Below are 26415 nucleotides of genomic sequence, written 5' to 3' on the forward strand. Positions count from 1 at the left end.
AATGGCTCCTATATTCTATTTTTGTCTTAGCCAATAACATTCGTCAGCTCGGCTTACTTGCAGGCAAGGTGTTGATTGAATGAAACATTAACCAGCCTCAGTTAAGTTCAAACTATTAGTCAAACAATCCTCAACACAAACCAGAAACGGCTAAAGAAATCGACTAATAATAAAATGAAGGCAACTTTCACACGAATGTTACTCAATAGTTGAACACGATTTGAAAATAATTCAGTAATAAAAACATGAGTTATATGAGAATCATAAAATTTTAACCTCACTTTATGTGACCTTTAGAAAAACTTTGCTAATTATATTCGATTTTTTTTATACAGTAATGTATTAAGGGACTGTATGAGATGTTATATTTTTTATAGTTTATTATGAATTTTAAATGTATACATATATTCATTTCATAAAATTAGAATAGCCGTAGAGTTATTTGTTACATTTTTTTTTGTTAGGGTCAAGCACTTTACCAACAATCACTAGCTAGTTTACAACTTATCTTGGGAAAAACACTGGACATCAAAATTTAAACTTTTTTTCGTCACACGAAACCTAAACAAATTTTGAATGTACTATGGCCACCAATGAATAATATATGAATGGAAAAAAACTGACATATCAGGTTTCTTTGTGCCATCAAGGCATATAGATTTATAAAAAGTAGAAAAATCCCTAACACTATTCCTTCAATATACAATAAATAGCCATGATTTTTGTGAATGTTTGGCTTCTGGTAGGTCTCCAGCAAAAATGTCCCGATGAAATCTTTCATCTTGTTCGTCACTCGCAGCACCAAAATTTTTGGGGAACAAATACAGATGAGAGTATCAGCTTTGTAGCTTATTAGCTTATTGATTAAGTTTGTAATTTTCAGCTTTATGGTTTCCTAGGGAATTTTTCACATTCACAATACCTTTCAAGGCGACTTTTTTCAGATAATTCAGCTTTCCTTCAAAGTTTGTGTCCTTCATTAGTTCCCGTGTTGTGGATTAATAAATATTTTCTCTTTAATTATTACCCCGCTGAATTTGTGAAATTTCTTTTCTAGTTTTCTAAGTATAACAGTCCACTGTCATATTTTACAAAATTTTTCATCGGGCCGAGCTTTATATAAAGTATGGTGAAGTATGTCGTCAGGGTTCAGTAAAGGATCATTTTTAACATTCTTCTGCCCCGGAGTAAGTGATCCAGACTTGGGCCATACTTTCCTTGCATGTTCACTGTATTTAATATTTTCAAGAAAGAACTTCATGTTCTTGAAGTCACTTTCATATCAGAACCATGGGCATCCGGCACTGGTTAGCTTTCAAGCTGACTTTTATGGAGTCAATCGCTAGTGAGTTGGATCATAATCAAAATTCAATAAATTTATCACTACAGAAACGCTACTACAATAGATTAAATACATAAGGTTCTGATTGCATAAAATTTATAAAGAAATATAGATACATCAAACAATTCCTTTCAATCCGCGTTTTTTGATATCAATATGTTTTTAATAAACTTTTGATAGCATGTGTTCTTTTGAATAATTAAAATTAAAAAATATTTCATACAAGAATTATTGAAACTGTTTTCCGTTCAGTATCTGACGTAGACCAAGACGATGGTAGTTCCATTTAACCTTTTAAATTATCCCCACAAGCAAGTGGTAAGAACAGGAGACCTATTCGGTCACAACATTGAACCTGGTTATCTAGGTAAACTGATTATCGAGAATTCGAACATTGATACCATAATGTGGCGGTGCATCTTATTGGAAACAAATAATGATAATTTTTCCTATTATTTGGATTCGAAATTGTCGCTATTGGGTCCGGAAGTTCTACCATACGAAGATAATCCCAATATTGCTGTTAAATTCCCGCGACAGAAATAAGGTCCTGACGATTCCTATACCTAAAAATTAATACTTTGAGGGCAATGTGTGTATTTTGTCCAAATCTAGTGGGAGTTTTCGTAGGCCTAGTAACACCAATTGTATCTATTTACTGTACCACTTAAATTAAAACGTTGCCTCGTCTACAAATATAACACTATTAATATATTTAGAGTTTCATTATAATGCCTCATTTCACGAAATTCCAAATCTCTCCGGATCATTTCGTAATATTTCGTGAACAAGTTGAACTTTGTATGGGTGGTTTTTATTTATAAACTTTACAACTAACTACTTACTGACATTTTTTTGTGAGTTATATTGTAAGTCTTTCCAAAATATTTCATTTCATTCACATTAACAAACAGTTGTTTTTTAAGTTTTAATTTTTTTGATAATGTAGCTTTTTCACAAATTCAAAATCAAGTTGTAAGTTTTATGAGTTTTGTGCATAACTTTATCATTTCATTGGATGAATAAACTTGAAGGTTGCAAAGTACATATCACTTGAAGTCCAAAGTACACCAATGAATACTTTACTACAATTAATTATAATTAAACATCAGTTTTTAATAGAGAGAGCTTAGAAAACTTCGGAAATGTAGACTTTCATAACAAAAATTTAATTAAAATTCTACGGTTATTTTGAATATTCTATCCGTTTCCGATATGTTGGTTTCAAGATCCTGAATATCCTGTCGAAGACAATCTGTATATATATGTAGGTGTATCTTTATCATATAAAGCAACTAAAACGAATAGGAGAAAAGCATTTTTCACTGTAACGATTTTCTTTCCGTAGATGTACGAGGGTAGACGAAAAAGGGGAAGTGTTTTATTGATCAACCCCTCTTCGTTTTTAGTCTCCCCTTTTATCCTCGGTAGTCACGTGTTGTTGAAGATATAATTCAAGCTAGACAGTAGACAGTCGACCATATTTTTGTAGAACCGGGTTTTTAATTAATAAAAAGAAGAACTGCTACACAGTGTAATACATCAAGACAAACTCTCTAAATCGTTATTCATGAAGAGTTTCTGCAAGCATGGCTTTCTTATATTTCCAGAACTTTAAAATTAAGTTTATAAAGACTTCATTTATAATCAGATAAATGTATATTCATTTTATTATGATATATTTTACTTAATGAATTGGTTTTTAGTAGCCTACACAAGATTTTTAATTTCAATAATTTATATGAGAAATTTAGAAAAAAAAAAGAATCACCGCATTTATAGGGTAGAAGTCTGTAATTTAATTGCTTATATAAACCAGATTAAAAAAGCTGGTGATTAGAACAATTCTGTTGAATCACAATTTATTATTAAAAAATATGTTCAGAACTACATTATAAAGTATACCGCATATATTAAATTTTCATTTTCAGAAATTCAGACAATGAACTGAAATTTCAAATATCCTGGGACTTTTTCTGATATTTAGTTTACCTTGAAACGTGATATGTAGTTTTTATTTATTCTGCGTTCTAGTTAGTAACAGAATTAGAATTACAAATAGAAATAATCTAAAGAATAGTAGCAGCAGGAACTCGTGATCCCATTACCCATGAAAAAGCAGATGCAATAAATACTCTTTTCAATAAAGCTGGTAGTTATATTGAATTCTATCATAATATCATCATAATCAGCCTCAAAAATTTATATCATCAACTTAAATTTTACTAATATTAAATAACAACTCCTATAAACCAAAGTTCTTATATGCATTAGAAGAATTTGAGTAATAAAAAATCATTGCTACTGCCCTTAAGTAGAAATTTCTGGGTCTGTTGGTGATATTTATACTGAAGATACTAATGACTAATACCCCCATTTCCACTATTAAACTGTCTGATGAATGTTTCGATAACCAAAATATCGTCTTCAGAGACTGAACGTAAACTGTTTAGCTTTCATAAGAGCGGGGGATTAAAAATACTCTCTGTCGGATGTAGTGTTATATTTACATAGAAAAGAACAATAAACTTAGGCCATGAAACATTCGTCATGGTCAAAAAATGGAATTAAATTTTATAGAGATTTTCGGCGTGAATTAAACCAACAACAGTGCGTAAGCTGATATTGAAAACATGGAAACCAATCTCAGAAGACGAATAATTCTCCACTACGACGAAAACGAAAACGTTTGAACAGTCAAACATCAAATTAAAGAGTCATCCGCCGTTCACTTCTTGTTTTGCAGCTAATGATTTCTTCTTATTCCCGCAGATCAAAAATAAATTGCAAGGTCAACATTTTTCTGCACCTGAAAAAGCGGTTGACGTGTTCAAATCAATTGTGTACATCTATCGGAATGATATTGGTTCAAATACATACAAAAGTATATTGATCTTGATAGGGAATATTTTGAAAGGCGGTATCAAATTATAAATATTTGTTTTTATTTGTCTATTTCAAAACTTAAGTAGCAGCCCTCGTATAACTTAATTTAAGCCCCCTTATTAATTAGAGAAATCCAACAAAACTAATATTTCTTAATAAATAATTTGCGTATTAACTGAAGTTATTGTTGTTTTGTCTATGTGGTCTGATTAAGACCTATCGAGCTCCATTCCCCGGGCTGGTATGCGATTCATTGGTTTGTTTTAATGAATGTAAATTCGGTGGGAAAAAAGCATTGAATAGTTACTGCAATCTCTCAAATATTTCATTTGTTTTCTTTTAACACATTTAACACATTTTCTTTACTTATAATGACAATTATGTTTAACTTTAATGGATGAGTCTTTTAGAATGAGAGGCGCCACTGAATTTCTGTCCCAGATCATAAGCATATTAATTTTGGCAGTGAAATATTGATCTATATGGAGACTATATTTTAATTCTAAGCAAATTGAAACATTGTCTTTATGTTCATCAATTTCTGAAAAAATCTGGCACTTAGTCGTCTCATTTCCAAATAATGTTGAAGTGATTACATGTATCCGTAGGAGAGTTTGAACGAGCAAGTCCAATATTTATACAGTTTCATCTATTCGTGATGTGAAAAAACGTCTCGACAATCTTTTCCAAGTTTCAAGTCAGACACAAACACGATCTCACTAAAACGACTGTAGTCGCAGGCTAACAAACTTTTCACTGTTTGTAACACATGAGGTTATGAGACAGACTAGTTGGAATAGGAATAGTATAAGTAATGTAGTTCTAAATTCAATCTCTTTCGCGTTTGTAAATGAAAATGACACTGCTAGTAGTGTGATCCATTTAACTGTAGGTATGCAAATGAATATAAGCGTTTAAAATCTTATACAACTTCACATACTCAAACACAAATAAACCGAATATGAATAACGGCCAATAAAAGGCGGAGTACCTATTTGTTGATCTAGCTAACTGATGTAGTAAACGTTGTAAACATGCAACCGTCCTATACGAGGAGGGACACATTAAAGACTTTACGAGCGCTTTTACAGCTCGTAAAAATCACTTTAACTACTCAGAAGTGTGTTACCCTTTTATTACATGTTACTTCTTCATTCATTGGATTTTATGGGACGTCGTTTTTAGTGTTATTTAATAGGATTCTAAGTGAAGCGGTTTCAGTAACGAACTGGCAGTTAAATCACACAGGTGTACAATTATTTTAAAATGCTACAAGTAATTCTATTGTATACATACAAAACTCGAAAACACATAATCCAATGAGAGGATACGGTACTGAGAAATCTATAATCCTACACACTATTATTTATTAATAACCCATCGTTGGAATTTTCGGATAAAGGAAGTTTATGACAATGAGCTTTGAATTTAAAATGATCCTATAAGTAGAAGTCTCACGGCGATAGATCAGGAGGCCGTGAGCTGGCGAATGGAGACTATTGGAGTATGAAATTACTTGATGGAAAATTAACTGTAACAGTTTTAACAATCGCTGAATTATGATGTCCGCGATACTAAGTTTCGAAACCTCACTCTATACAGTAACTGCAGGACTTTACAAAACCAGCAAATTGGTTTGTTTACAGATACATTGAAACAGAAATGAACATATCTCACTACGCTACAGAAATCCATGCGTTTTGTGCGCCATCGTGTAATTATGTAGATATTTGGATAATTTTTTATCCGTAGACGAGTGAAAATAGCTTCAAGTTTTAAAATTGTAATGTCGTAACTAAAATAAAATTTCATAGGCTCATATAATTTGCTTTGGAACAGGATTTGATCGATATCATAACCGCAATAATTCAGTTAAGTTTGAATTAATGTAGATACATTTTAGTTAGAAACATATTTATTAGTGATAATAGGGAAGACCTGGCAGTTTTAATTGTCTCTCTAATCTCTTTGCAATCCCTTTGGTCGCTTTTGCACTAGGTTAAGTAGTTAAGCAAATATAAGAGCTCGAAAGTTGCAGATGATGTGTATCATACTTTTCACCGGTTTCCATGTGCCCTGGGATTAGACCTACCAGATCTTCGACCTTTCCAGTATTTGTTCCACCCATTCAATAGAATATGGTGAGAGCTTAATGGATAAGACTAGATATCGTTTCGACATAATACCCATTGTTTTGGTAGCTAGAAGGTAATTATGATTACTAATTACCCATCTCACTTGAAAGGAGCTGCTGTTCTAGAGTTACGCGGGAAAAAGTTTTAATTTCAAGATTACGGCGGAAATATTATGTCGTTTTGTAGAAAATACAATATATACAAATATTTATTATTACATATTTAGATAGCTTCACTGAATTTGAATAAGACTAAAATTTCCCACTTTCCAGAAATAATAACCAACCTTTCGTCATTCTCAAACTTCTGCTTAAGATTTTTTGTTTCTTCGTAGAAAAAAATTTGCTAATTAGTAATGTAATATATTTTATTTTATATTTTAAAATATAATTAGCTATTCAATAATCGCTTTATTATATTTTCTATGGCGATTTAGGTGCTATGAGTGATTTACACAGAAAGCGCTTTCATCAAGATAAAACTGATATCGATAAACAAGTTACAGAAAACACGTCGATTTGACGATGTCAAAAAACAACTCAAACGTTGTGAGCATTCAAGCAGTGTTCTTCTAAAAAAGAAAAGGAAAATACCAGCAGACCACTAGGACATCGAGATAGAAAAATCACCTTGACAACTAGTTCCAATGAACTTGTATCAAGAACTTAAGTTAAAGGATTAATTGGACATGATAAGGAAGCTGGACCTGGAGACCATGTTTCATCTGATCAGGACCATCTTTGGTATGCTGTATGCATCTACAGTGTGGGGACTACACTGACAAGAGCTATCGCAAGAAGCTTCAAGGCCTTCAGCCTTAAGCAAGCATTCCACGTTTTTTGTACAGTATTTTCTATTTATATTATACTGCATAATGAAGAAAACTTCAACTAAAAATGAAGGAAGTGATGGGTTAGTAGGACAGGTTCGAGTAGTTAAACAGCAGAGCATCCTGGGAAAAGAACAGAATTTATTCAAGATATTCATCACTACTACTACAAATTTAGCATACTTCAGAAATAAAGTCCAGGAAAATGGAATAAGTCCTTTTATGTACTGCTTTATGAGGTAAAAATTAATAATATTGCTATAAAAATTGTTCCTATTTCCTATTGTTTTCCAAAGCGTCTAACCTGATAAAATGGGCTTGACACAAATCTAATATTTCTAAGGTAAGAATTGCTTAAATCGCCAGTTTTGAGAGACTGTGTCCATGAATTCATCCTCTCTGTTAATATGATCTCTACCTCTTGATTCCGATGTGTTAAAATAGCTGAATTAAATAGTTTCTATTGCCACTACTACCACAGTCAAAACGTAGACATTTTATTCAAAAAATTAAATTTAATTAAATTAAAACAAACTACTAATATTCGTTCTAATCTAAATATTACAAAACCCAGTCAAGATCAAAATGAAGATAGAATTGAGGTGGAAACATCGTGTGGTCAATAATTTGAATGCCATTGGGATCTCTAACTGAAGTTGGAAATTAGAGAGATATAGAGAAGAGGAGCGAAATAGTTAAGACTTATGACCTATGTAATCAATAAGAATTCATTGACTTTGGATCTCAAGTAGGGTCATTATTAATGTTGCTATCCATTTCCTTTGATGAATAATTTATGTTTGTTTATCATTTTTTTGTAAGTCAAACTTGTTTTGTTTATCGTGAAATGACTTTTATATTATTCAATTTTAATTAATTAAAACATGTTAATTCTTATCGACGATCAACAATATCTTTTAATTTGCAAATTTCTAAGAATTTTAACACTACTACCATAACTCTGTTTTACGGGTAAGTTTATTATTTATTAAAAGGATTTGAGTGTATAAATCTTAATTGTAAAGATATGCATTTAATGGGTATATAAACATCAACAAAATTATTCAGCTGCATAAAACTTCATATTTATTCCAACTATCTCTCCTTCCAATCGGTTTCTAAGTGTAAAGAAACCCATTTTTTCGGTTAATTTTACGATTAATTAAAATAAATAAGCGATTTACAAAAGGAAACCACACAATTTTAATTAAGTAATAGAAATTCGTAGTCAGTATTGTTTGAAGTGAAGTTCGCACCTTCAAAACTTTAAAACAAATATTAATTAAATGTACAACGTAAGGCCTCAGTTTGCATACTGTTATAATATAGTATAATAAATTAGAGATGTGCATTAAGGTGAGAGATAAGGCACGTTTTAATTTATACTGTTGTCTCAGGACTTGGAAGTCATTAAATCAATTTGTAATCGTAAGAGCGCAGGTACGAGGTAAACATAAGGAAGAAGATGACAATATTGAAATTTAACCAAAACAGTATAAATTCTTTCTTAATACGATAATAAGAAAATAGAATGTTGAAAGATTATATCAATACCGTTCACACGAACATTTTTCCGTCGTCCTTCACATAAAATTACTAAGGTCGATGTCTTTCAAAAATCTAATCAGGTACCTTAATTTGAACGTCATCTTTTGAACTTCAATAGTCGTATTTCACCACTAAGCGAAACATTTGATTTTTAAGACAAGCAGAAGCCCTATGTGTGCCTTAACTTGTCGAACGCTGTAAACTGTCTTATGAGTAGACCACCCAGTTGCGACGTCATTTTGGGCTACGATAAGTGTGGATTCTGGTTCTTTTGCTGGAACCAAATCTTATTTTGTCGTTGCCCTCGTTATCCGAATAACTCAAAATCTAAATAATTATTAGGAAAAGCTGCGACAATAGACATTTAACACTATTGTCTAAGTCTGCAACGTTCTCTGTTGCCTTGGGTATCTCTTCGAATTTCTAGGTTTTCAAATGCATAGATTACGACTATATAACCATGTATTTTTTCTGTCTAGTATATCACGAATTAAATGGAAGTATAAAGAGATATATTTCGTCACATTTATTAAGTTTATATAAAAGAAAACGAACAGCAACATCGCAAACTTTGTCAAGGAGATTTACTCAGAATATTTGTTAGATAGCCATGGATATTCACACCATTATAAATCATGTGTTGAGTTTTTAAATTAAAAAAAAACGGATATGATTTCTGTATTCCCATGATCTGGAGTCTAAAAATAATTTTAATGATGGCTAGTTTTACGTAGTCGATGACAAAGTTGTAAGATACAAACAAATTTGTCAAAATATCTTTCTACAAGAAGTAATCTTCTTCGAATTATTTATTTTTCGTATACCTCAGATAGAATGATTTTATGAAATTGACAGAAATCAGTACAATCTACAATTGGAATTAAATACGAAGGTAAATATTTTTGAGTGAAAACGAAGAACTTATTTATTATCTAGACATTCGTGAATCTACTTCTAGATATGGATTTGAAGAAGTTGAAATTTGATGATTTCGAATAAGAAGATTTATCAAAGATCCCAGCGAAAGCATCAAGGTTCAGGGGAAATGAAAAACTACTAAACATGCATAAGACGTATGCAAAAGAAACCAGAGCTGACACATTAAAAACAAAAAGTATAATGAAAACGATTGAAATCAAATTCTAAGAAGAGTTGAGTGAGTGGGCCTGAGAAAATCAGAAGTGAGCAAATTCGAGAGGAGCTAGGAAGATAATGTGAGAATATAAGAGGCTGTAACATATGTAAGTTAAAAAATCATTGCAATGTACAAAAGATCTAAAGTATCATCCATCTCAATTGCTCATTCGACAAAACTCAAAAAAAATATGAAAATAATAAATTAATTTTGAGAATTATCGATAACTTTGACAGTAGCTAATTTTTTTAGTTAAAAGTGGATAAATAAAATACCCTTACTGCGTTTATCTGTGGTGTGGTACTGTAAAACAACTTAATTGAGAATAAGATATTTGGCGTTTTTTAGCAGAGAAAGATATAAATCTAATCAAATTCTTGAGAGGGAAGCTTAGAAAGGTTTTGGTTTTGTATTGGTAATAGAAAATGTCTTAGGTCACTATAACAAATTATGGGAAACATGTCTCAACATTCTTGGAGTGTGGCAGATGAAACTGTGCATATTACAACTGGTGTTCAAAAGAGATTTTCACTTTTCATTAATTCATAGAACTATAGCATCATATGTTAAATATAATCCTTTCCATTCAATTCGGCGTATCCTAATTGTAAAAAAGTCTCAGACATTTATGTAATCAATATTGAGATTTGAGAAAAAACAAAGCAAATCGTCCGAAACCATTGATTGTTTTAGGAATGATTTTATTTATAATTTATTCGAAGTAATCTTTTTTCTCTACTTTCTAATATGGAATAAGAGTTTGGAATATAATAGTTGTTTATAATATATTATATTAATATCAACAAAATTAATGTGTAAACAGTACCAATCCTCGTTTTTATTCAAACCATATTTCATAGGACCCTGTACCTAAGGAAATACTTCTTTTTAAGTTTTTAATTTCTAAAAATTTCTTCACGTGATTATATCTCGATACCCGTTGTTCCTGTTTGATGAAGATATTATTCATTACCAAGTATTTCAACTGAACTTTATAAAATGTCATTGTCGTTCTTGGTAAAACTATGGGGAATTGAATTTTATTCTACTTGATTTATGTACTTATATAGTAAACTTGTAACAATCATTGTGAATTATCTATATTTGTCAGGTAATTCCACCTGATTTACACCGTTCTCAAATAGACACATTCACCTGAATACCAAAAATACCATTTCCAAATCTGTCTACCAACTAATTCAATTCAAATCGTTGCACATTGTTTTTGTCCATCTCTTGGGAATATTTCGAATCAAGAACACACTCAGCGAAGCTCTAAAAAAAAGAAAACTATCACAAAATGCCAGCAATCCCCTCTGTTATTGTTCAGGGACACTTGTTAAAGATTTGCCATGTAGAGACCGATAAAAGAGGAATAAAACGATCGCTTAGGGTCCTCAGCTGTCCCATAAGGGTTCGACTCCATGCTTTCGAAGTTATGGAAGGAATTCAATCTAAAAACAGTAAACAGCTTCAATCCCAACTTAGAAAATAGTTATCTACGCTTTGTAACGTCGTTTAGATATTTTTTGAGGTTCCTATGCAATTCGTATGCGAAAAGATCGATAAGAGTATGTTTGCCCCAGTTACAAAATATAAATTTTGTAACTGTAAAACACGTAATAGAAAACATACTTATTACGTATATTTGACAGACAGACAAAAACGACTTTTCTACATATGTAGTCACTAAACAAATTGAGGCCTTTATAATAACGGCTTTCTTTTGTCATAGCTTGATTCTCAGAAAAAACTTAAAGTCTCTAAGTGCGAATTCGGAGCTATAAGGCGGATGTGGAAAATATCCTTTTGAATAAATTTTGGAATTATTTGTTGCATTTTGCCGTGTAGGGTCCAGCTTTATCATCTGAAAACAATCATAGGTGTTTGTTCCAAACCTGTTAGATACACAGTAATGATCAAATTTATTTTAACATTACTTAGTCAAAATCCATCTGATTTACATCACAAGGACAGTCACCATAGAAATTTTAAAACTTGTGTTCCACTAAACAATAACCAGTAATTTTGTCTTGCTTCAGTAATATCTCGGCTTCGTCATTCGAACTATGTCGAAGCTGCTAACGATAAGAAAAACGAAGAGACTTCTGGTGTTCCCATTGTGATGGCTGCACGCTGCCTGAGATGCCATACACGCAGACCAAAATATACGTGATTAGTTCGCCCTTGGTGATGTGAGACAAAAACTTTCATTTCTTTCAAAGTAGCCTTTCTAATTTGAAATCAATGATAATAATTAATTATATCAATTAACATTCACTACTAATTTGCAGCATCTGTTTTCTTGTTACTTATTGTTTTTGTTCGTTTAGGTTCTCTATTTAAACAGATTGACATAGTTGGTAGGCAGACTGATCGACATATGGACGTCGTGCGCTTTTAAATTCACCTCATTCACTCAATTAAAACATTTTTCACCAACAAACAAAGCATACATGACATCTATCAAACTCTTTTTGCTGATAATATAACCAATTTACTTCGCCTAACCTAACCGACGAAGCCTCTAACAGTACTCAAGATATCACAGATACCTTCCAAACAGCTTCTTCCGCAAATCTTGGCGCAATATATGTGACGACAGTATGACAGCAATTAACAAAACTAAAATTTCCAAACTTTTTATTTTCTCAAAAATGAATATTTTATCTCAACCGTATATATCGCATAAGAATTAGTATCTTGAGGATCTTATATTCTACGAAGATCCTTAAGGACGTAGGCAGGAGAAAAAATTGTCGAATTTAGAGTTGTATAGGGTCATTATAAAAAATTCCACAATTATCTAAAATACAGTGAAAATCTGTGATATTAAAAAATCTTTTCTGAACCTTCTCATGGTTCTCTTTCCTACTAATCTATTTTTTAATGAAGGAAACAATTTAATATACAAAAAAACGTTTAACTAACTTAACTCATAGAAAAGATTTTCAAACACTAAAAGTTAAAGTAAGTAATTTTCCTGGAATTTGATATATAAAATATTTTTTCGAGAATTCATCAAACTACACATAACCCACTCTGGGATATATCTGCACGACACTGTCTACGAATTATGAGAAACAAGAATCCACCACCTACAAGAATATAATACATATGCTCAGACATACACCATACTTCTTTTAGATGTTCACTTAAGTTGATCGAAAACAGCTTGAGGAACAGAAAATAAAATCTTTTTTATTTTGATCGATAACGTCAACCACAAAAGTTATAAAAACATTAGTCTAAAAATTAGATAACGAACCACGCAGCGCCACCACTTATTTCAAACAAGAAATAAATGCCTACTTCGTTACGAGTGTGCCACCTAGCCGTTAGCAGTAGAACTATAAAGTATAAAGGTCTGTCAAACGACTATTGAGTAGTTGGTTTCCTAACCGACGGTGGTCGTTAATGATAACTGTAAATTCAAATCGAACACTGTAATACCGATAAATTCCAGAGACATTTTATAGAAAAGGTGTTTAGATATTTATAAGTTTTAGTTTATGTATTATGTTAAAAAATTCGAAATTTCAATAAATATTTATTTAAATATTTCAATGATATTTGTTACATCAATCGTTACTTATTAAATTTTATGAACTTCAGATTTACTTCTAGTTTCTATTTATTGAGGAAGATGGCAGTAAATGGTATTTTAAAAGCTTTATTATGTTATAGTCTGGTTATTTTACGACAAAATAGAAATTAGTTAAATATCATGTTTGTGTAAACCGAAAGTTACCAGATAAATTTATCAAATTTATTAATCGTCTAGCTACTTATGTCCGTAAATAATGAAATTTTGGAGATATGAATAAATAAATCATACAGGATGAGAACAAGAGGGTGAAAAAAAAAAAGATCTAAGGAGTAAGAAATTGAATAAGTAACCATAAAACATAAATTATTTACATTTTCAAAATAAAAATTCATTAAAATAGTAAACAAACCGTTTAGATTAACATCTCGCATTATCCAAAACGTGTCTAAAATAAAATGAGGCATCATTTTCATGATATCCACGCGGCTTTAACACATGTTGCATACAAAGGTGAACAACGATATGAATTTATTATTTAAAAATACAATGAACAGTACTCAATACAATAAGAATGTACCTATCTCGAGATATTAAACAATCTCTATGTTAAATAAAAATTATTTAAAACGACATCTCCAGCACGTGATGATACTTAAGACAAAAAATTGTTCGAGCACACGGTTTCTACATTGAAGCACGACACAGAATTATAAAAAGGAGTAGAAGGTGGAAGATAAGAGATATGATAATAACAGATATGTGAATGTTGGATTTGGATGAAAATAATTACAAATGTAGTAGAAAAATTCATGTTCGTTAGGACATCCGTGATACTATTTTTGTAATTACATCTAGTAACAAAATTCATATTATGAACCTTAACTTACGAATAACCATTTTTGAAATTCTGGTTTATTAACATTTTAATTAATGTTTCCGTGACTTTTTTTAATAAATTTTAGATATAAACTACTTCTTACATTGGTAGAGGGATTGGAATTTTCGTAGATATATAAATGCCTATAATTCGAATTAAATAAAGCATAGCCACAAATCATGTATAGTTTTCAGTGATTTTAATAAAATATTCACCTCGTACGTACGAAACATAATTGAGTCACAAATTTAACTGACATTAGAAACAGAAAATAAACTTTCAAGTGTTGTAAAATGATCGAGGACACCAGATAGGTTTACAACCTTGTCGCTAGATCATCACGACATAGTTAAGGAGACTTGCTGAAACAAGATGGCCATCAAATCACCATCCACACCGTTTTATGGTCATGTAACTCGATAGAAGATTTATGGCTGTGTCGCCCAGTAGGTGACTGTCGTTAGTATTGTGAGAATTCATTGTTAAATTTAGAATGGCTTCCGACACTAATTGATTGATATGTACTGGGCGTGTCTAAATTTGGTAAATCTCACTATCTGACATTGTTAAAATCATTTTACTGGTTTCAAGAATGATCCTCTATTATTTAGAGATGATAGATAATTTAATTGAAATACCGTTCGTATAATGAAACGTAGAAAATCATATAGGAATGTAGTATTTTTAAAATTACTTGGAAACAATAGGTATAACACTCAATAAGTGTATAACTGCCATTGTCATATTCCACATAAGACTATGTAAAATTTGATGACATTTCGATTCGAAGTCAGAAGAAGTGATCGCCATTCAAGTGAAGCTACTTTTTTTATATTAAAAACAATGGATTCAAAACAATTTCGTGTGTTAATTTATCATTGCTTCTAGAGGAAAAAAATACTGTACAAGCCCAGCAATGGTTTCGAGTGCTAATCGACTTCTGCTCCATCGAAAAGAAATTATTTGTTATTGATTTGCTGAATTTAACGAGGTCGTACAGACGTCGATGATGGTGAACGTTCTGGTCCTACATTTGAGGTCGTTACTCCAGAAAACATCAAAAAGTCCACAATTTGGTTATATCTAATCATAAATTGAAATTTCGTGAGATAGCTGAGGTCGTAAGGATATTAGAAGGCAGTGTGATATAATTATGCGTGAGAATTTGACCATGGGAAATTTTTATTCAAAGTGGGTGCCGCGTTTACTCACAGTCGATCGATAACAACAACTTGTTGATGATTTAGAGCAGTGTTTGGCCATATTTACACGTAATAAATCCTATTTGGGTCGATATATGACAATAGATGGAACATGGATCCGTCACTTTACTCCGGAATCAAAGCGATCATCATCTGAGTGGACTGCAGGCGGTGAACCGCGTTTAAAGGCACAACAGTCGGCTGGGAACGTTATGGCAGTATTTTGGGAAGCGCATGGAACATTGATCTCAAAAAATGCTCGCCGGTAAGAAATTCAGCTCAAATGAAGAAGCAATTGCTGAAACTGAAGCCTATTTTTAGGCAACAAATAAATCCTTCTGTTATTAATGATAAAACAAATGTTAATAGAATAGTAACCAATTATTCATGTGAAAACTCATTACGTGATGTCGGTATTAAAATAGGCTAGTATTACAAATTTGCGTGACAATCACAATCGGCGCTAATGACGTAGAACCTATTTGGAACGTATCTCGGGCGGTATAAAATATATCCATATATTAGATGATTACCGCTCGGGTCCCACTTCCATGTCAAAATCGAATGAAAATATAGGAAACATTGGTAACCTGATTCTCTGACAGATTAAGTATTCGTACGATTATTGAATCTGTCTGAATTGTGTTAATAGTAGATAAGGAGTATACTGAATATGATAAAAAGTTCTAATGATAGAATTCTAAATAAAATACCTAATTTAGAATGTCAATGTCGTTATAAAATAACCATAGCAATATATTGGTTTCAATCTAATTTCAAACAATATCTCAGTTTTTAGGGCGCCGTACTCAATATTCTTGAAGTTTGTAATTAATTACGTTTAGTAGCAATATATTCCCTTGAAATAAAGTGAAATTTAAATAAAACTTCGAGAGAATTTGTCGCAGAAACGAAATTATTAATATTCTGAATAAGTTTTCTAAATCTTATTGTTATTAAAGGTTTTTTGGATTCCAATTTGAATTTGTAATAAAGTTATTAGAATAGTTTCACATAATTTTATGGATATGGAAATTTCAAGCACGAAAAAAAAATATAACATACACAGTAACACACCTTTAATGCGGAAAGAATTGTTCAAATATTTAAAAAAAATTGATTCTTTAGCTCTTAATAAAAATCTCATAAACTCATTTCTAATTTTTATAATGTCAAATTATTTAGTGAATTAATATTTTAAAAAACCTCTCTGATGACGATATACATTATTAAAGATTTCTTCTAACATACTCATAAGAAACCGTATTTTGTTGACTCAGCCTCGGGCCTGTTCCATCAATTAACTTATGTAATCTGAAATATCTAGCATGGTAGCCGTCCTTGACCGTATATTTCATTTTTAAGACTGTTTTAGTAGGAGTAGCCGTTAAAAAATTACTATAGTAAAAACAAATTTATTATTGGAAGGCTGTCTATAAAGTTTTCGACCTCAACCTAAAGATGTCAGCACCTATTAATATAAGCTGGAAATAACTGAATCGTTGTGTAGATTTTTCTGAAAATTGAAAAAATCTAGTATCCAGCTGTTATTGTTTTTGAAAGGCCATACGCCTACACAAATGAAAGAAGAATTAGACACTGTGAATGTAGACTCTGCACCATCATTTATAAGCGTAAAATTTTGGGCAGTTCAAACCGGGCCACAGTCAGCTTGACTGACGACGAGCGGTCGGGACGGCGAAAAGTTGGGACAACCAGGCGATATCATCGGAACACTTCAGCAAATGATACCGAGAAAACTGTCGGATTAAGATTGGAAAAGTTATCAGCACATCAATGAATGTATTTGTCATATATTGACATCTTCTTGTTGGGTACAGCGTTTGTTCACTTTTTTGAAGCCCATTAGAATTAATATTTCCTAAACCTTATTCACGCGATTTAAACAAAATGAGACGGATTTTTTGCGTCGGATCACAACTATATGAAACCTGGAACCACCTCTACTATACTAAAATTGAAAAACCGCGAAGATAACGAATGGCAAAGGGCAAACCAGCTCCGGAACAGGCAAAGATGTTTGTATTAGCCAGAAACATTCGTTCGAGATAATCATAGGATTGAGTCCGTAGATTATGTTCAGAAAGATAACAAAATAACAGGTATTACGTACCATATCTTGATGGGGTGAACAGGAAAATTGTAAAAAGCAACAATCACTGTTCAAGGAAAAGAAAATGCTCTTCCTACAAGGACAACGCACCTTCCCACATTTTGGTGTTCGCTATGGCTAAAATTAACGAATTGCACTTCTAGTTATTGATTACCCGTCCTATTTACCAGATTTGGTCCACAGCGACTTTTCGCTGTTCCCTAATCTTGAAATTTTACTTGCAGGAAAAATATTGGCGCATACGATTTATATTGATTTGTTCTATTTCTGTCAAAGCACGTGTATTTTTTCTATTCTTGCCGCTATTGGGATAACTAGGATTATCTATGTTTGTTAATATGATATTTTCTAACAAATACCGGATGGAATACTGGATGGAATCGTTGAATATACTTTACACAACCTTTAAGATAACAGACCAAAATTAAATAAAGTTTTTGATTTTAAGGATACATCGGTGGTATTAGTTTCCCGTGTTGTGTTTTGATCATACATATTTTCGTTATTTTCTGGAATTAATTTTTTGGTGTGAAATGTAATAAAAATTAAACGAACAATAAGTAACCCTGATAGTCTGTACATTTGTTGATCACAAGGCTGTCAGTTATCACCCACAATATTGAGTGTTTGTTTATTATAAAAGAGAAACTCAATTCAAAGTTTGACACGCATGTGTTTTCTTCCCTTAATTCCAACAATGTGTTCAAAAATTTAATACGACAGACGATGAAAATAAATTTTTTTATTCCGTATTGAATTTATTTTACACGTAAAATCATTTCTTCTAATATTCTAATATAATTGTGTATAACATAAAAATAAGGTACCAAATTTATTTATTAGGGTAGATTTGTATTTATCTTAAAGTAATTATTTTTACTAACAAATGAATGAAACAAATTATTATTCCAACGGCAAATAGCTTGAGAAATGCAATTAAAATGATCAATTATGAAGTTCTAGAACTGTTATTTACTTCCAGGAGTCTTGCCAGAATGCAATCCTATCTCCATTTCTCACACCAACGTAATTACGCGAAGGGGATTTGCTCACCACCACCAAATTCCGTTTATAAATTTTGAGAGCATTACAAATACTTGAATGCAAATAAAATTATCTTAATTTTCTTTTCATCCCAGTTTCTTGATGGTTATTTTTTAGAATTATGACATCTTTTTGTTTTTCGAAAATATCGCAAGTTTTTTTCAAGATTTGTTTAGTTTTCGCTATTGTGTATTATTTTTTCTTCTTATCTAGTTTAAGAATAAGGTAAAGCAGAACAAATTGATATTCACTAATGTATAAGTACAGTGAAAATAAATTTACACAAACTTTATAAATAATTTTCTTCTCGCAGACTCATAGTACATACACTTTCTAATTGTCTCATAATGTTAAAAAAACAGCGACGATAAATTGAGGATCTATTGACGAGGATCCATGTTGACATCGTTCGATGACAATACCTAATTTTTATAAATCTTGTAACTGTCATTTTCAGCGAGTGAATTTCAAAGGATTTTATTTATAAGCATTCAATCATATTGAATATCCTACTCAGCACAAGCTGCCTATAATCTTTATTTTCTATTTTAAGCGCCTACACATTTTAATGCTCCGTAGATTCGTAAATTCAAGAGAATGTGGATAGAGGTTTAGTTCTCTACATAGCAGAATCCTCACGTTGCATCATCCTCTGCTGAATGAAACATTTTAGGGTCTCCATTGAGGAGGAAATAATATGAAAAAGCTCCTCTTAGTAGTCTTGGATTGTTGATGTCCACTTGATAGATCTTCCTTGATTATACGAGGGCCATTTTTCTTTCAACCTCGTTGAAACGTTCGTATAAAACAATAATTTACTTTTCGACGTAATCACCGTAGAAACTGAAACATTTGTCATATCTGTGGACAGGCTTTTCAATCTGCTCTTCAAAGAAAGTTGCCGCCAATGTAGCCTAACCGTTAAGAAACAATAGAGTACAAACAGAGCTTGAAACTTCTGGAAATTCCTTAGACAAAGCAGTAATGATGAATCTTAGCCTTTCTTCAACCATTCTGTCAACTCCTTGAACCGGGTCATCTGAAACGACAGATTTGCGTCGTTTACACAACGCCTTCTGACGCCTGAATGTTAACAATGGCGGAGTATGTAGTGCGAGAGCTTCGCAGTCGCCTATAGCGTATGCCACGGAGCTATCGGAGGTTGATAAAAAACAGCCCTCGTAGTTTGTGTCTTCTTCAGACTGGTAGATTATTCCAATTACTTATTTTTTTAACAGCATCTTTTTATAGTGTATTCTGTGATGGACAACTACATTCTTCAATCTTATGAGATTAGAGCTCAGACCTCTAATATACAATAACGAGTATCCAAATGGTGGAAATATTCACGCATACGAAATAGTGATAATAACCACTTCATTTTGACATCACCGTTTTATGTTGGGTATGATGAATGAATGAAACTCAATTGGATAGATAATAAGAATAAGATTTGTTTAAAAATTTTTATCCAAACTCAAACGTATTAATTTCAATTGAAATATATGCAGTCGGTCGTTAGTCTAAACTAAGATTCGAAATTGTTTTTCGAACTACCATATTTATATCAAACATTAACAGTAATTTTTTCAATAAAACAGAAAGAATATTTAATGCTGTTAGTTTATTTTGTATACAATTCAATTTACATATTCTCATTTCAACAAATAACAAACATGTAAGCATGCAAACAAGTTTATTTTTTAATCAACACATTAAAAAAAACTATAATCAATTCATAACGTTTTATAGAAAATTCAGTAGATATATATGATTAGGAATAAACTCTTAAATTTGATCAAAATGCCGACTATTTTTTACATTATTCACAAATTATTTCCTAATTTAGACGTTCAGAACATTTTTTCCCTCTAAATTTTGATAACGGAATTAATAATGGCGGTAGATACATAGGAGATATTTTTGACCAATAATTTTTTGGTCCATTGAATTGAAATTTAGTTTTCTAATAAAGAAATATATACATTGAATTCTAGAAAGTTTAATAAAAAACTATTATAAAAACAATTTAGTTCGAAATAAAAACTTCAATCGAGTAGTTAGAATTTGAAAACTATAAACATATCAAAATATTAACGAATTATATTAGAGTTTGACTGACTTACTAACACAAATTTCTTGTTCAATGTTCATATCTCTTGTAGTTTGAATTCTAGATATTTCCTTCAATAGAAATTTCTTGCTTTATGTTTACACCTCTTGCAGATTAGATCCCAGAAAGTTTTGGTATTAGATTGTTGATTAAATCAGCAAAATGTTTCTCGTCCAATTACTTAACTCTAACATGTTTTAAAGAGCTGTGATCCCGAAAGCTTTACTTAGCGAAATTTGAAAAAACACTTTCATAATTTATATCTGATATTCAGTTTTAAATCCTATTTACTAGAAATATTTTTCACCAATCGGATTTGGTTTTATTTCAGCAAACGTTTACAATTAGAAATAAATGGACCGATATAGTATTTTTCAGTTTTTTTGCTTCTTGAACAAGTGAAATTTAGATCCTTGTATTTCTCCGGGTTTGTTAACAAGAAGCTGAATAAGTTGAACGTTTATAGTATGTCTTTATAACCTTTAACATCAGCTATCGTTATATTTAAAGCGCAACACATAATGTATCTGTTCTAAAACTGTTTCAAAGTGCAAACATGCTGAAATTGGAGTTTTTAGTCTTATCATTCACATCATGATGTTAAAGAAATAAAAGTCATGTGAAAATTTTTCAGTTACTGGGAGTGCTGGGTACCTTTTTATTATTGGAAAAAAAATTTTATTAGCTACCTGTATCAGACACAAAAACGAAGATTTTCCCACTGTTTAAATTCAAATAAAATTGATTTAGATACATAATAGCTTGTCTAAAATATCCATACTATAATAAATGTATAAAATAGTAAGTTTAGTTATATTCAATTTCAAATAAAATATGTTGATTAAAAAATATTTTTGTTATTACAAAATAAATAAAAATGTTGTGGAATATTCACCTAAGGCTTACAGGACATGTTGCTCCTCCGAGGAAATTTCCCCTTGCAGCCACTAGTTTTGCTCCACTACCGATTGCGCTACAGCTGCTGCGGCGGCCGCTTTCTGCGCTTGCGCTTGTTTCTCTTGTTCGTTAAGTTCTTTAATGGCTTGAATTTCTTTCTTTAATTTCATTCGCCTATTCTGAAACCAGATTTTGATCTGTCGTTCTGTGAGGCAGAGCGCGTGCGCCATTTCGATTCGTCTCCGCCGTGTCAGATAATGGTTCGTGTGGAACTCCTTTTCAAGTTCAAGTGTTTGGTATCGCGTATACGTCTGACGGCCTCTTCGTCGTAAGCCATTTGCACCTGAAAAGAATATTTATATTAATATCAATATGAATAATAAAGACAAAAATAAATTTGCTTTATTGGGACGAGAAAAAGAGCGGTTCTGGTGGAATATAAATGACAATATTTATTGGTTATTAGCAGTTTAACGAAAAAAGCACGGAATATACAGTGAACAATATACAAAATATATAGCCTCGAAATAAATAAAATACACACTCGAAAAGAGAAACATATAAAAATGAAGAAATTGAGACCACTGTTGATTATAGACTAGGCGTGTTTTATAGAGGGCTAAAAGAAATTTTCCGGACTTCATTCAGATTTACACCTTCCCAATCGGTCCTACATTGATATACCTAGGTACAAAAACATCAGTTGCTTCCTCAAAATTGCTAAAAGAGAGAAAGAATTTTCATATTTTCAATGAAAAAGTAGTTTGCAAAATTATGATTTCATTTTGATAACACTGTTTATGATGAAGAGAGCAGATATGAAGAATTATCAAAATTAAGGTGATCAAAAAAACATCTAGCTCCTGCACAAACTCCGAATATTATTGGTAGATTGAATTAAACAAAGTGGTGTCAAATGCCTCAGTTGGTGAATTTGTTAATAAATGTTATTCTCTTGACGTGAGACGTATTTAGGTTGTTATTATGCACGTTAACGATAATTCAGTTTGGATCATCGTGTTAATGATACCAGTATTACTTATATAATAAAAAAAAATTCGTAGATTTTTTTAATAAACTTTAAGATCCATGTGCCACGTCTTCTGCAACTGTTGCAAGTAGTTCACAAACCTTAGTCATTCAACAGCAACAAGTAATTTGTCGAAAAATGAGATAACTCTTCGATATACCAGCGCTGGTACTGGCCTAAATATTTCTATAAACGCTTATAATAATTCAAATTTAACCATTAATTTCAATAATTAGTTTGTTGTATTTATATTAAATAGGTATTATACAATTTGTTAACGTGTTATATTTTTAAATATAAAAACTATTCATCTACAATATATGAGAAAAATTTTAACGATTACAATACTTCAGAGGGCGGGAACTGAGGGCAGTAAATGAGGGCGGTAAGTAGATATGACACTTTCTAGCCTTCAATGACGTTAGTAATAACAGCATTGCATATATGGTTGTAAATATACAGAAATATATATATTTTTAGATGTCGTCAAACTCAATATTAGAATCATTCAGCCAAATATCTCTTTGTATTTATATTTTTTATGAGATAAAATATACACACCTCCAAAAGTCTTGCCCCCCCCTTGTTTATTTGTCACATATTTATTTTAATTTCAGCATTTTTCGTTTACAAATACCTTCTTAGCTTATCATACAAATAAAAGCAATTAGGAAGCAAAAACTTGTTTTCGTATGAAAATATTCAGAATTTTGTAAAAGAAGTCAGTTTTGGATTGTAGTGTGTATAGAAAGTATTCGTTGAAGTTTGTCTAAGGTGCCAGGAAATCCGATTTCTCAATTTGATCGAGCAAGAATTGTGGCCCTACACCAAGAGGGGTTCTCTAATCATGAGATTGCTAGGCGTTTAAATATGCCGCTCTTTTCAAGAAACGTTACACTCTAGTCGACCTAGAGTGACTTCAGAGAGGGAAGATCAGTATATGGCTAATTTCATTCGAACAAACTGAAGAATAACGGTAACAGCCGAAGTCATTTTTTGCATACCTACCGAAGAGTGATTTCGTGAAGTACCATAAGAAGGAGGCTACATTCTTTAAATCTTAGGACAAGAAGACCTTTAAGGGTACCTAGACTTCTACCTCGACATAAAGCTGAACGTCGCCAATGGGCCGAAGAGCATCGGAATTGGCTTTTACCCCAATGGCGCAACGTCTTATTCGGGTCACGATTTGGCCTACGGAGTAATAGTCGCCGGGAAAGAATTTAGAGAGGCCCAGGTAGACGAGAGCGACTAATTTTCGCAAGAGACGTTGTCCCTTATTAAGGTGGATCAGTTATGTTTTGGCGGGTATAATGTATGGTCGCCGCACTCCACTTATTCTTATTGAGCGAACAATGAACGGTGCCATATACGCTCAAAACATTATCCAAGTAATCGTGCAACCTTTGCGCAACGAATATGGAGCAAATTTCATTTTTCAAGATGATAATGCCAGACCACATCACGTACCAAGGGTACAGAATATGCTACAAGAGGGAAATATCCAAAGATATTAAACTCGCCAGACATGAATCCCATCGCACATGTATGGGATTATCTTGGCAGAGCAATATCCAATAGAGAAACCCCCCCTTTAACCCTCCGGGACCTAACTGCAGCTGTTTCAAGAAGAGTGGAACCACCATTGCCCAATAATGTTATTGATGAGCTAATTCGTGGCATGCTAAGACGTGTTGGATAATTAATTACAAGAAGAGGTGGAAACACAAGTTATTAAGTTATGTTATTTTCAGTATTTACATTTTTTTGTTAAAAAAAGATTTTATTTTATTTTTTTTTTCGGATTTGTTTTACGAAATTTTTGCTATGTAATTGTTTTTATTTGTATCATAAGATAAACACTATCCTCACTATTACCATTGAAAATTGACAAGCCTACAATTTTTTTCTCGAAAACCCGAAGTGAGACTAATTGCATCCTTCTGTCTCATTCAACTAATCTGTTTCAACTGAACGATATGTGGCACTAAATAACAAAATTATCCTGTAGTTAGTAACAAGTATGAACTCACCAACGGCTTAAGCTACATAAACTCAATTTATGGGTTATATTGACGTTTTGTGTTCTAATAATTCAGACTATTAAATGTTACAAAACCGAAGACCCCACACATCTCAGTCGCTCGCTTTCGAACATTTAAAATGTCGCGAGAACCAAATTAGAAAGGCAACATCTACCTAAATATTGAAATTTTTGCCATCTTAGGTATTTCCTGAATTCCCTTAATTTTCCATCTGTTCGAATTTTAGTTCTGATTTGATTGTAGTAGATTGTGAGAATTTAACGATAATATCTATTTACCGATCATTTTTTAACGTTTATAAGTAACTGTAATATGAGAATAAAAAGACTTACAATACTTCGATCGATTTTTGCCGATGTAAGATAAACAAACTTCAATATCATAAGATTCACGGTCTTTTTGCTTTGCTTATTTTTCTCTACCGACCAAAAGCGCAGTATCAATTCGTGCTTTAAGACCACACAAAGCGATAACAATTAACAAGAATTCCATATCGATTTGTTGCAAAACGGTAAATAAAGAAAAAGAAGAATCGTTTTAAAAGCGATTTCATCTGCCTAATTATTATTTTCGTACGTGTTACGGTACACCCACTTAATCTTTGACATGTAGTTATAAGGGTATAATTTAAATGTGCAAAAGAATATGAAACATAAAAGTAGAAATACAGATGTGGAGTTAGGAAGTAAAAGAATAATAACCAATTTCTTCAGTTAATAAAAAGACAACATATTCTATGAAATATATATATATTTTGATTCAATGTCTTTCGATTTTTTCAGTCAATGATTAATCATAAATGGTTCTTATTTAAAATTGATTTCACCTATTGTTGTAAAAATTTGATAGGATTTTTCCTATGTTTTCTAAATTTTCATTGATACAATTTTACAAAATTTTGTAGTATGCATACATTTTTCATGTATTCGAAACACCTGCCGAACAAATATAACACAAGAACGTACTTAATCTATTCTGTTTTGCTAAGATCGATTGTTAATGATAATATTTTGCGGGGAATTAATTGTTAAATCTCAAGTTAATCAATAAATATTAATTGAAACTCTTTATGTTTTCTGTTCTCAATGGCGAAATGCAGTTTACATTGAAAATATTGAAAAGTTCAATTTGTATCACTAATGCAATCTAAATTTAGTGAAGATTTACCAGAACGTCGCTCTATATACTAATACATATACTCATACATCTCCAAAAGCCTTAGCCCCTTTGGTTATGTAAAAAAATATTTTTAAATTTATAAAATGTGCTCAATCATATACGAGTAATTTAGTGTACTTAAAATACCAGTATATGCGAAGCAAAACAATTTAAATTCACGTATCCAAAAATAGAAAATAAACCAAGTAACGACAAATCAGCAAAATATAATAATAAGTGTAAAAATTTTTATTTCGAGAAAAAAGATATAATATTATTTAAAAAAACAAATTAATAGTTCGTATGACCGTTTCTTGTACCACTCTTCTTGAACGGCAGCAGTCAGGTCTTGAAGGGCTACAGGTGGGTTTCCTCGACTAGATATTATCACGTATTTTTGCAGCTTCGACTATTGTTCTCCGTTTTTCACTGAGCTGCATCTGTTTGTTCCAGACACGTACTCTCAGATTTTCCATATCTTACACAATCT

General features: G+C 31.7%; 1 protein-coding gene across 4 annotated transcripts in view; it reads right to left on the minus strand.

The window, feature by feature from the left end:
- Nucleotides 1-26415, minus strand: part of LOC130896201 (homeotic protein ultrabithorax) — a 376840-nt gene that overhangs the window by 80464 nt on the left and 269961 nt on the right. For 2 of the 4 annotated variants that reach the window (XR_009059543.1, XR_009059542.1), the window contains one exon: nt 21691-22035. Coding sequence is in view for 2 of the 4 variants with exons in the window: in XM_057804128.1 (XP_057660111.1) it covers nt 21743-22035 (293 nt within the window). In the remaining 2 variants the exon portion in view is untranslated. The remainder of the gene's footprint in view (nt 1-21690; nt 22036-26415) is intronic. The other 2 variants (XM_057804128.1, XM_057804127.1) reach the window with 1 other exon arrangement.

The sequence above is a fragment of the Diorhabda carinulata genome, chromosome 7 (genome assembly GCF_026250575.1).
Source record: "Diorhabda carinulata isolate Delta chromosome 7, icDioCari1.1, whole genome shotgun sequence".
NCBI classification, from domain to species: Eukaryota; Metazoa; Arthropoda; class Insecta; order Coleoptera; family Chrysomelidae; genus Diorhabda; species Diorhabda carinulata.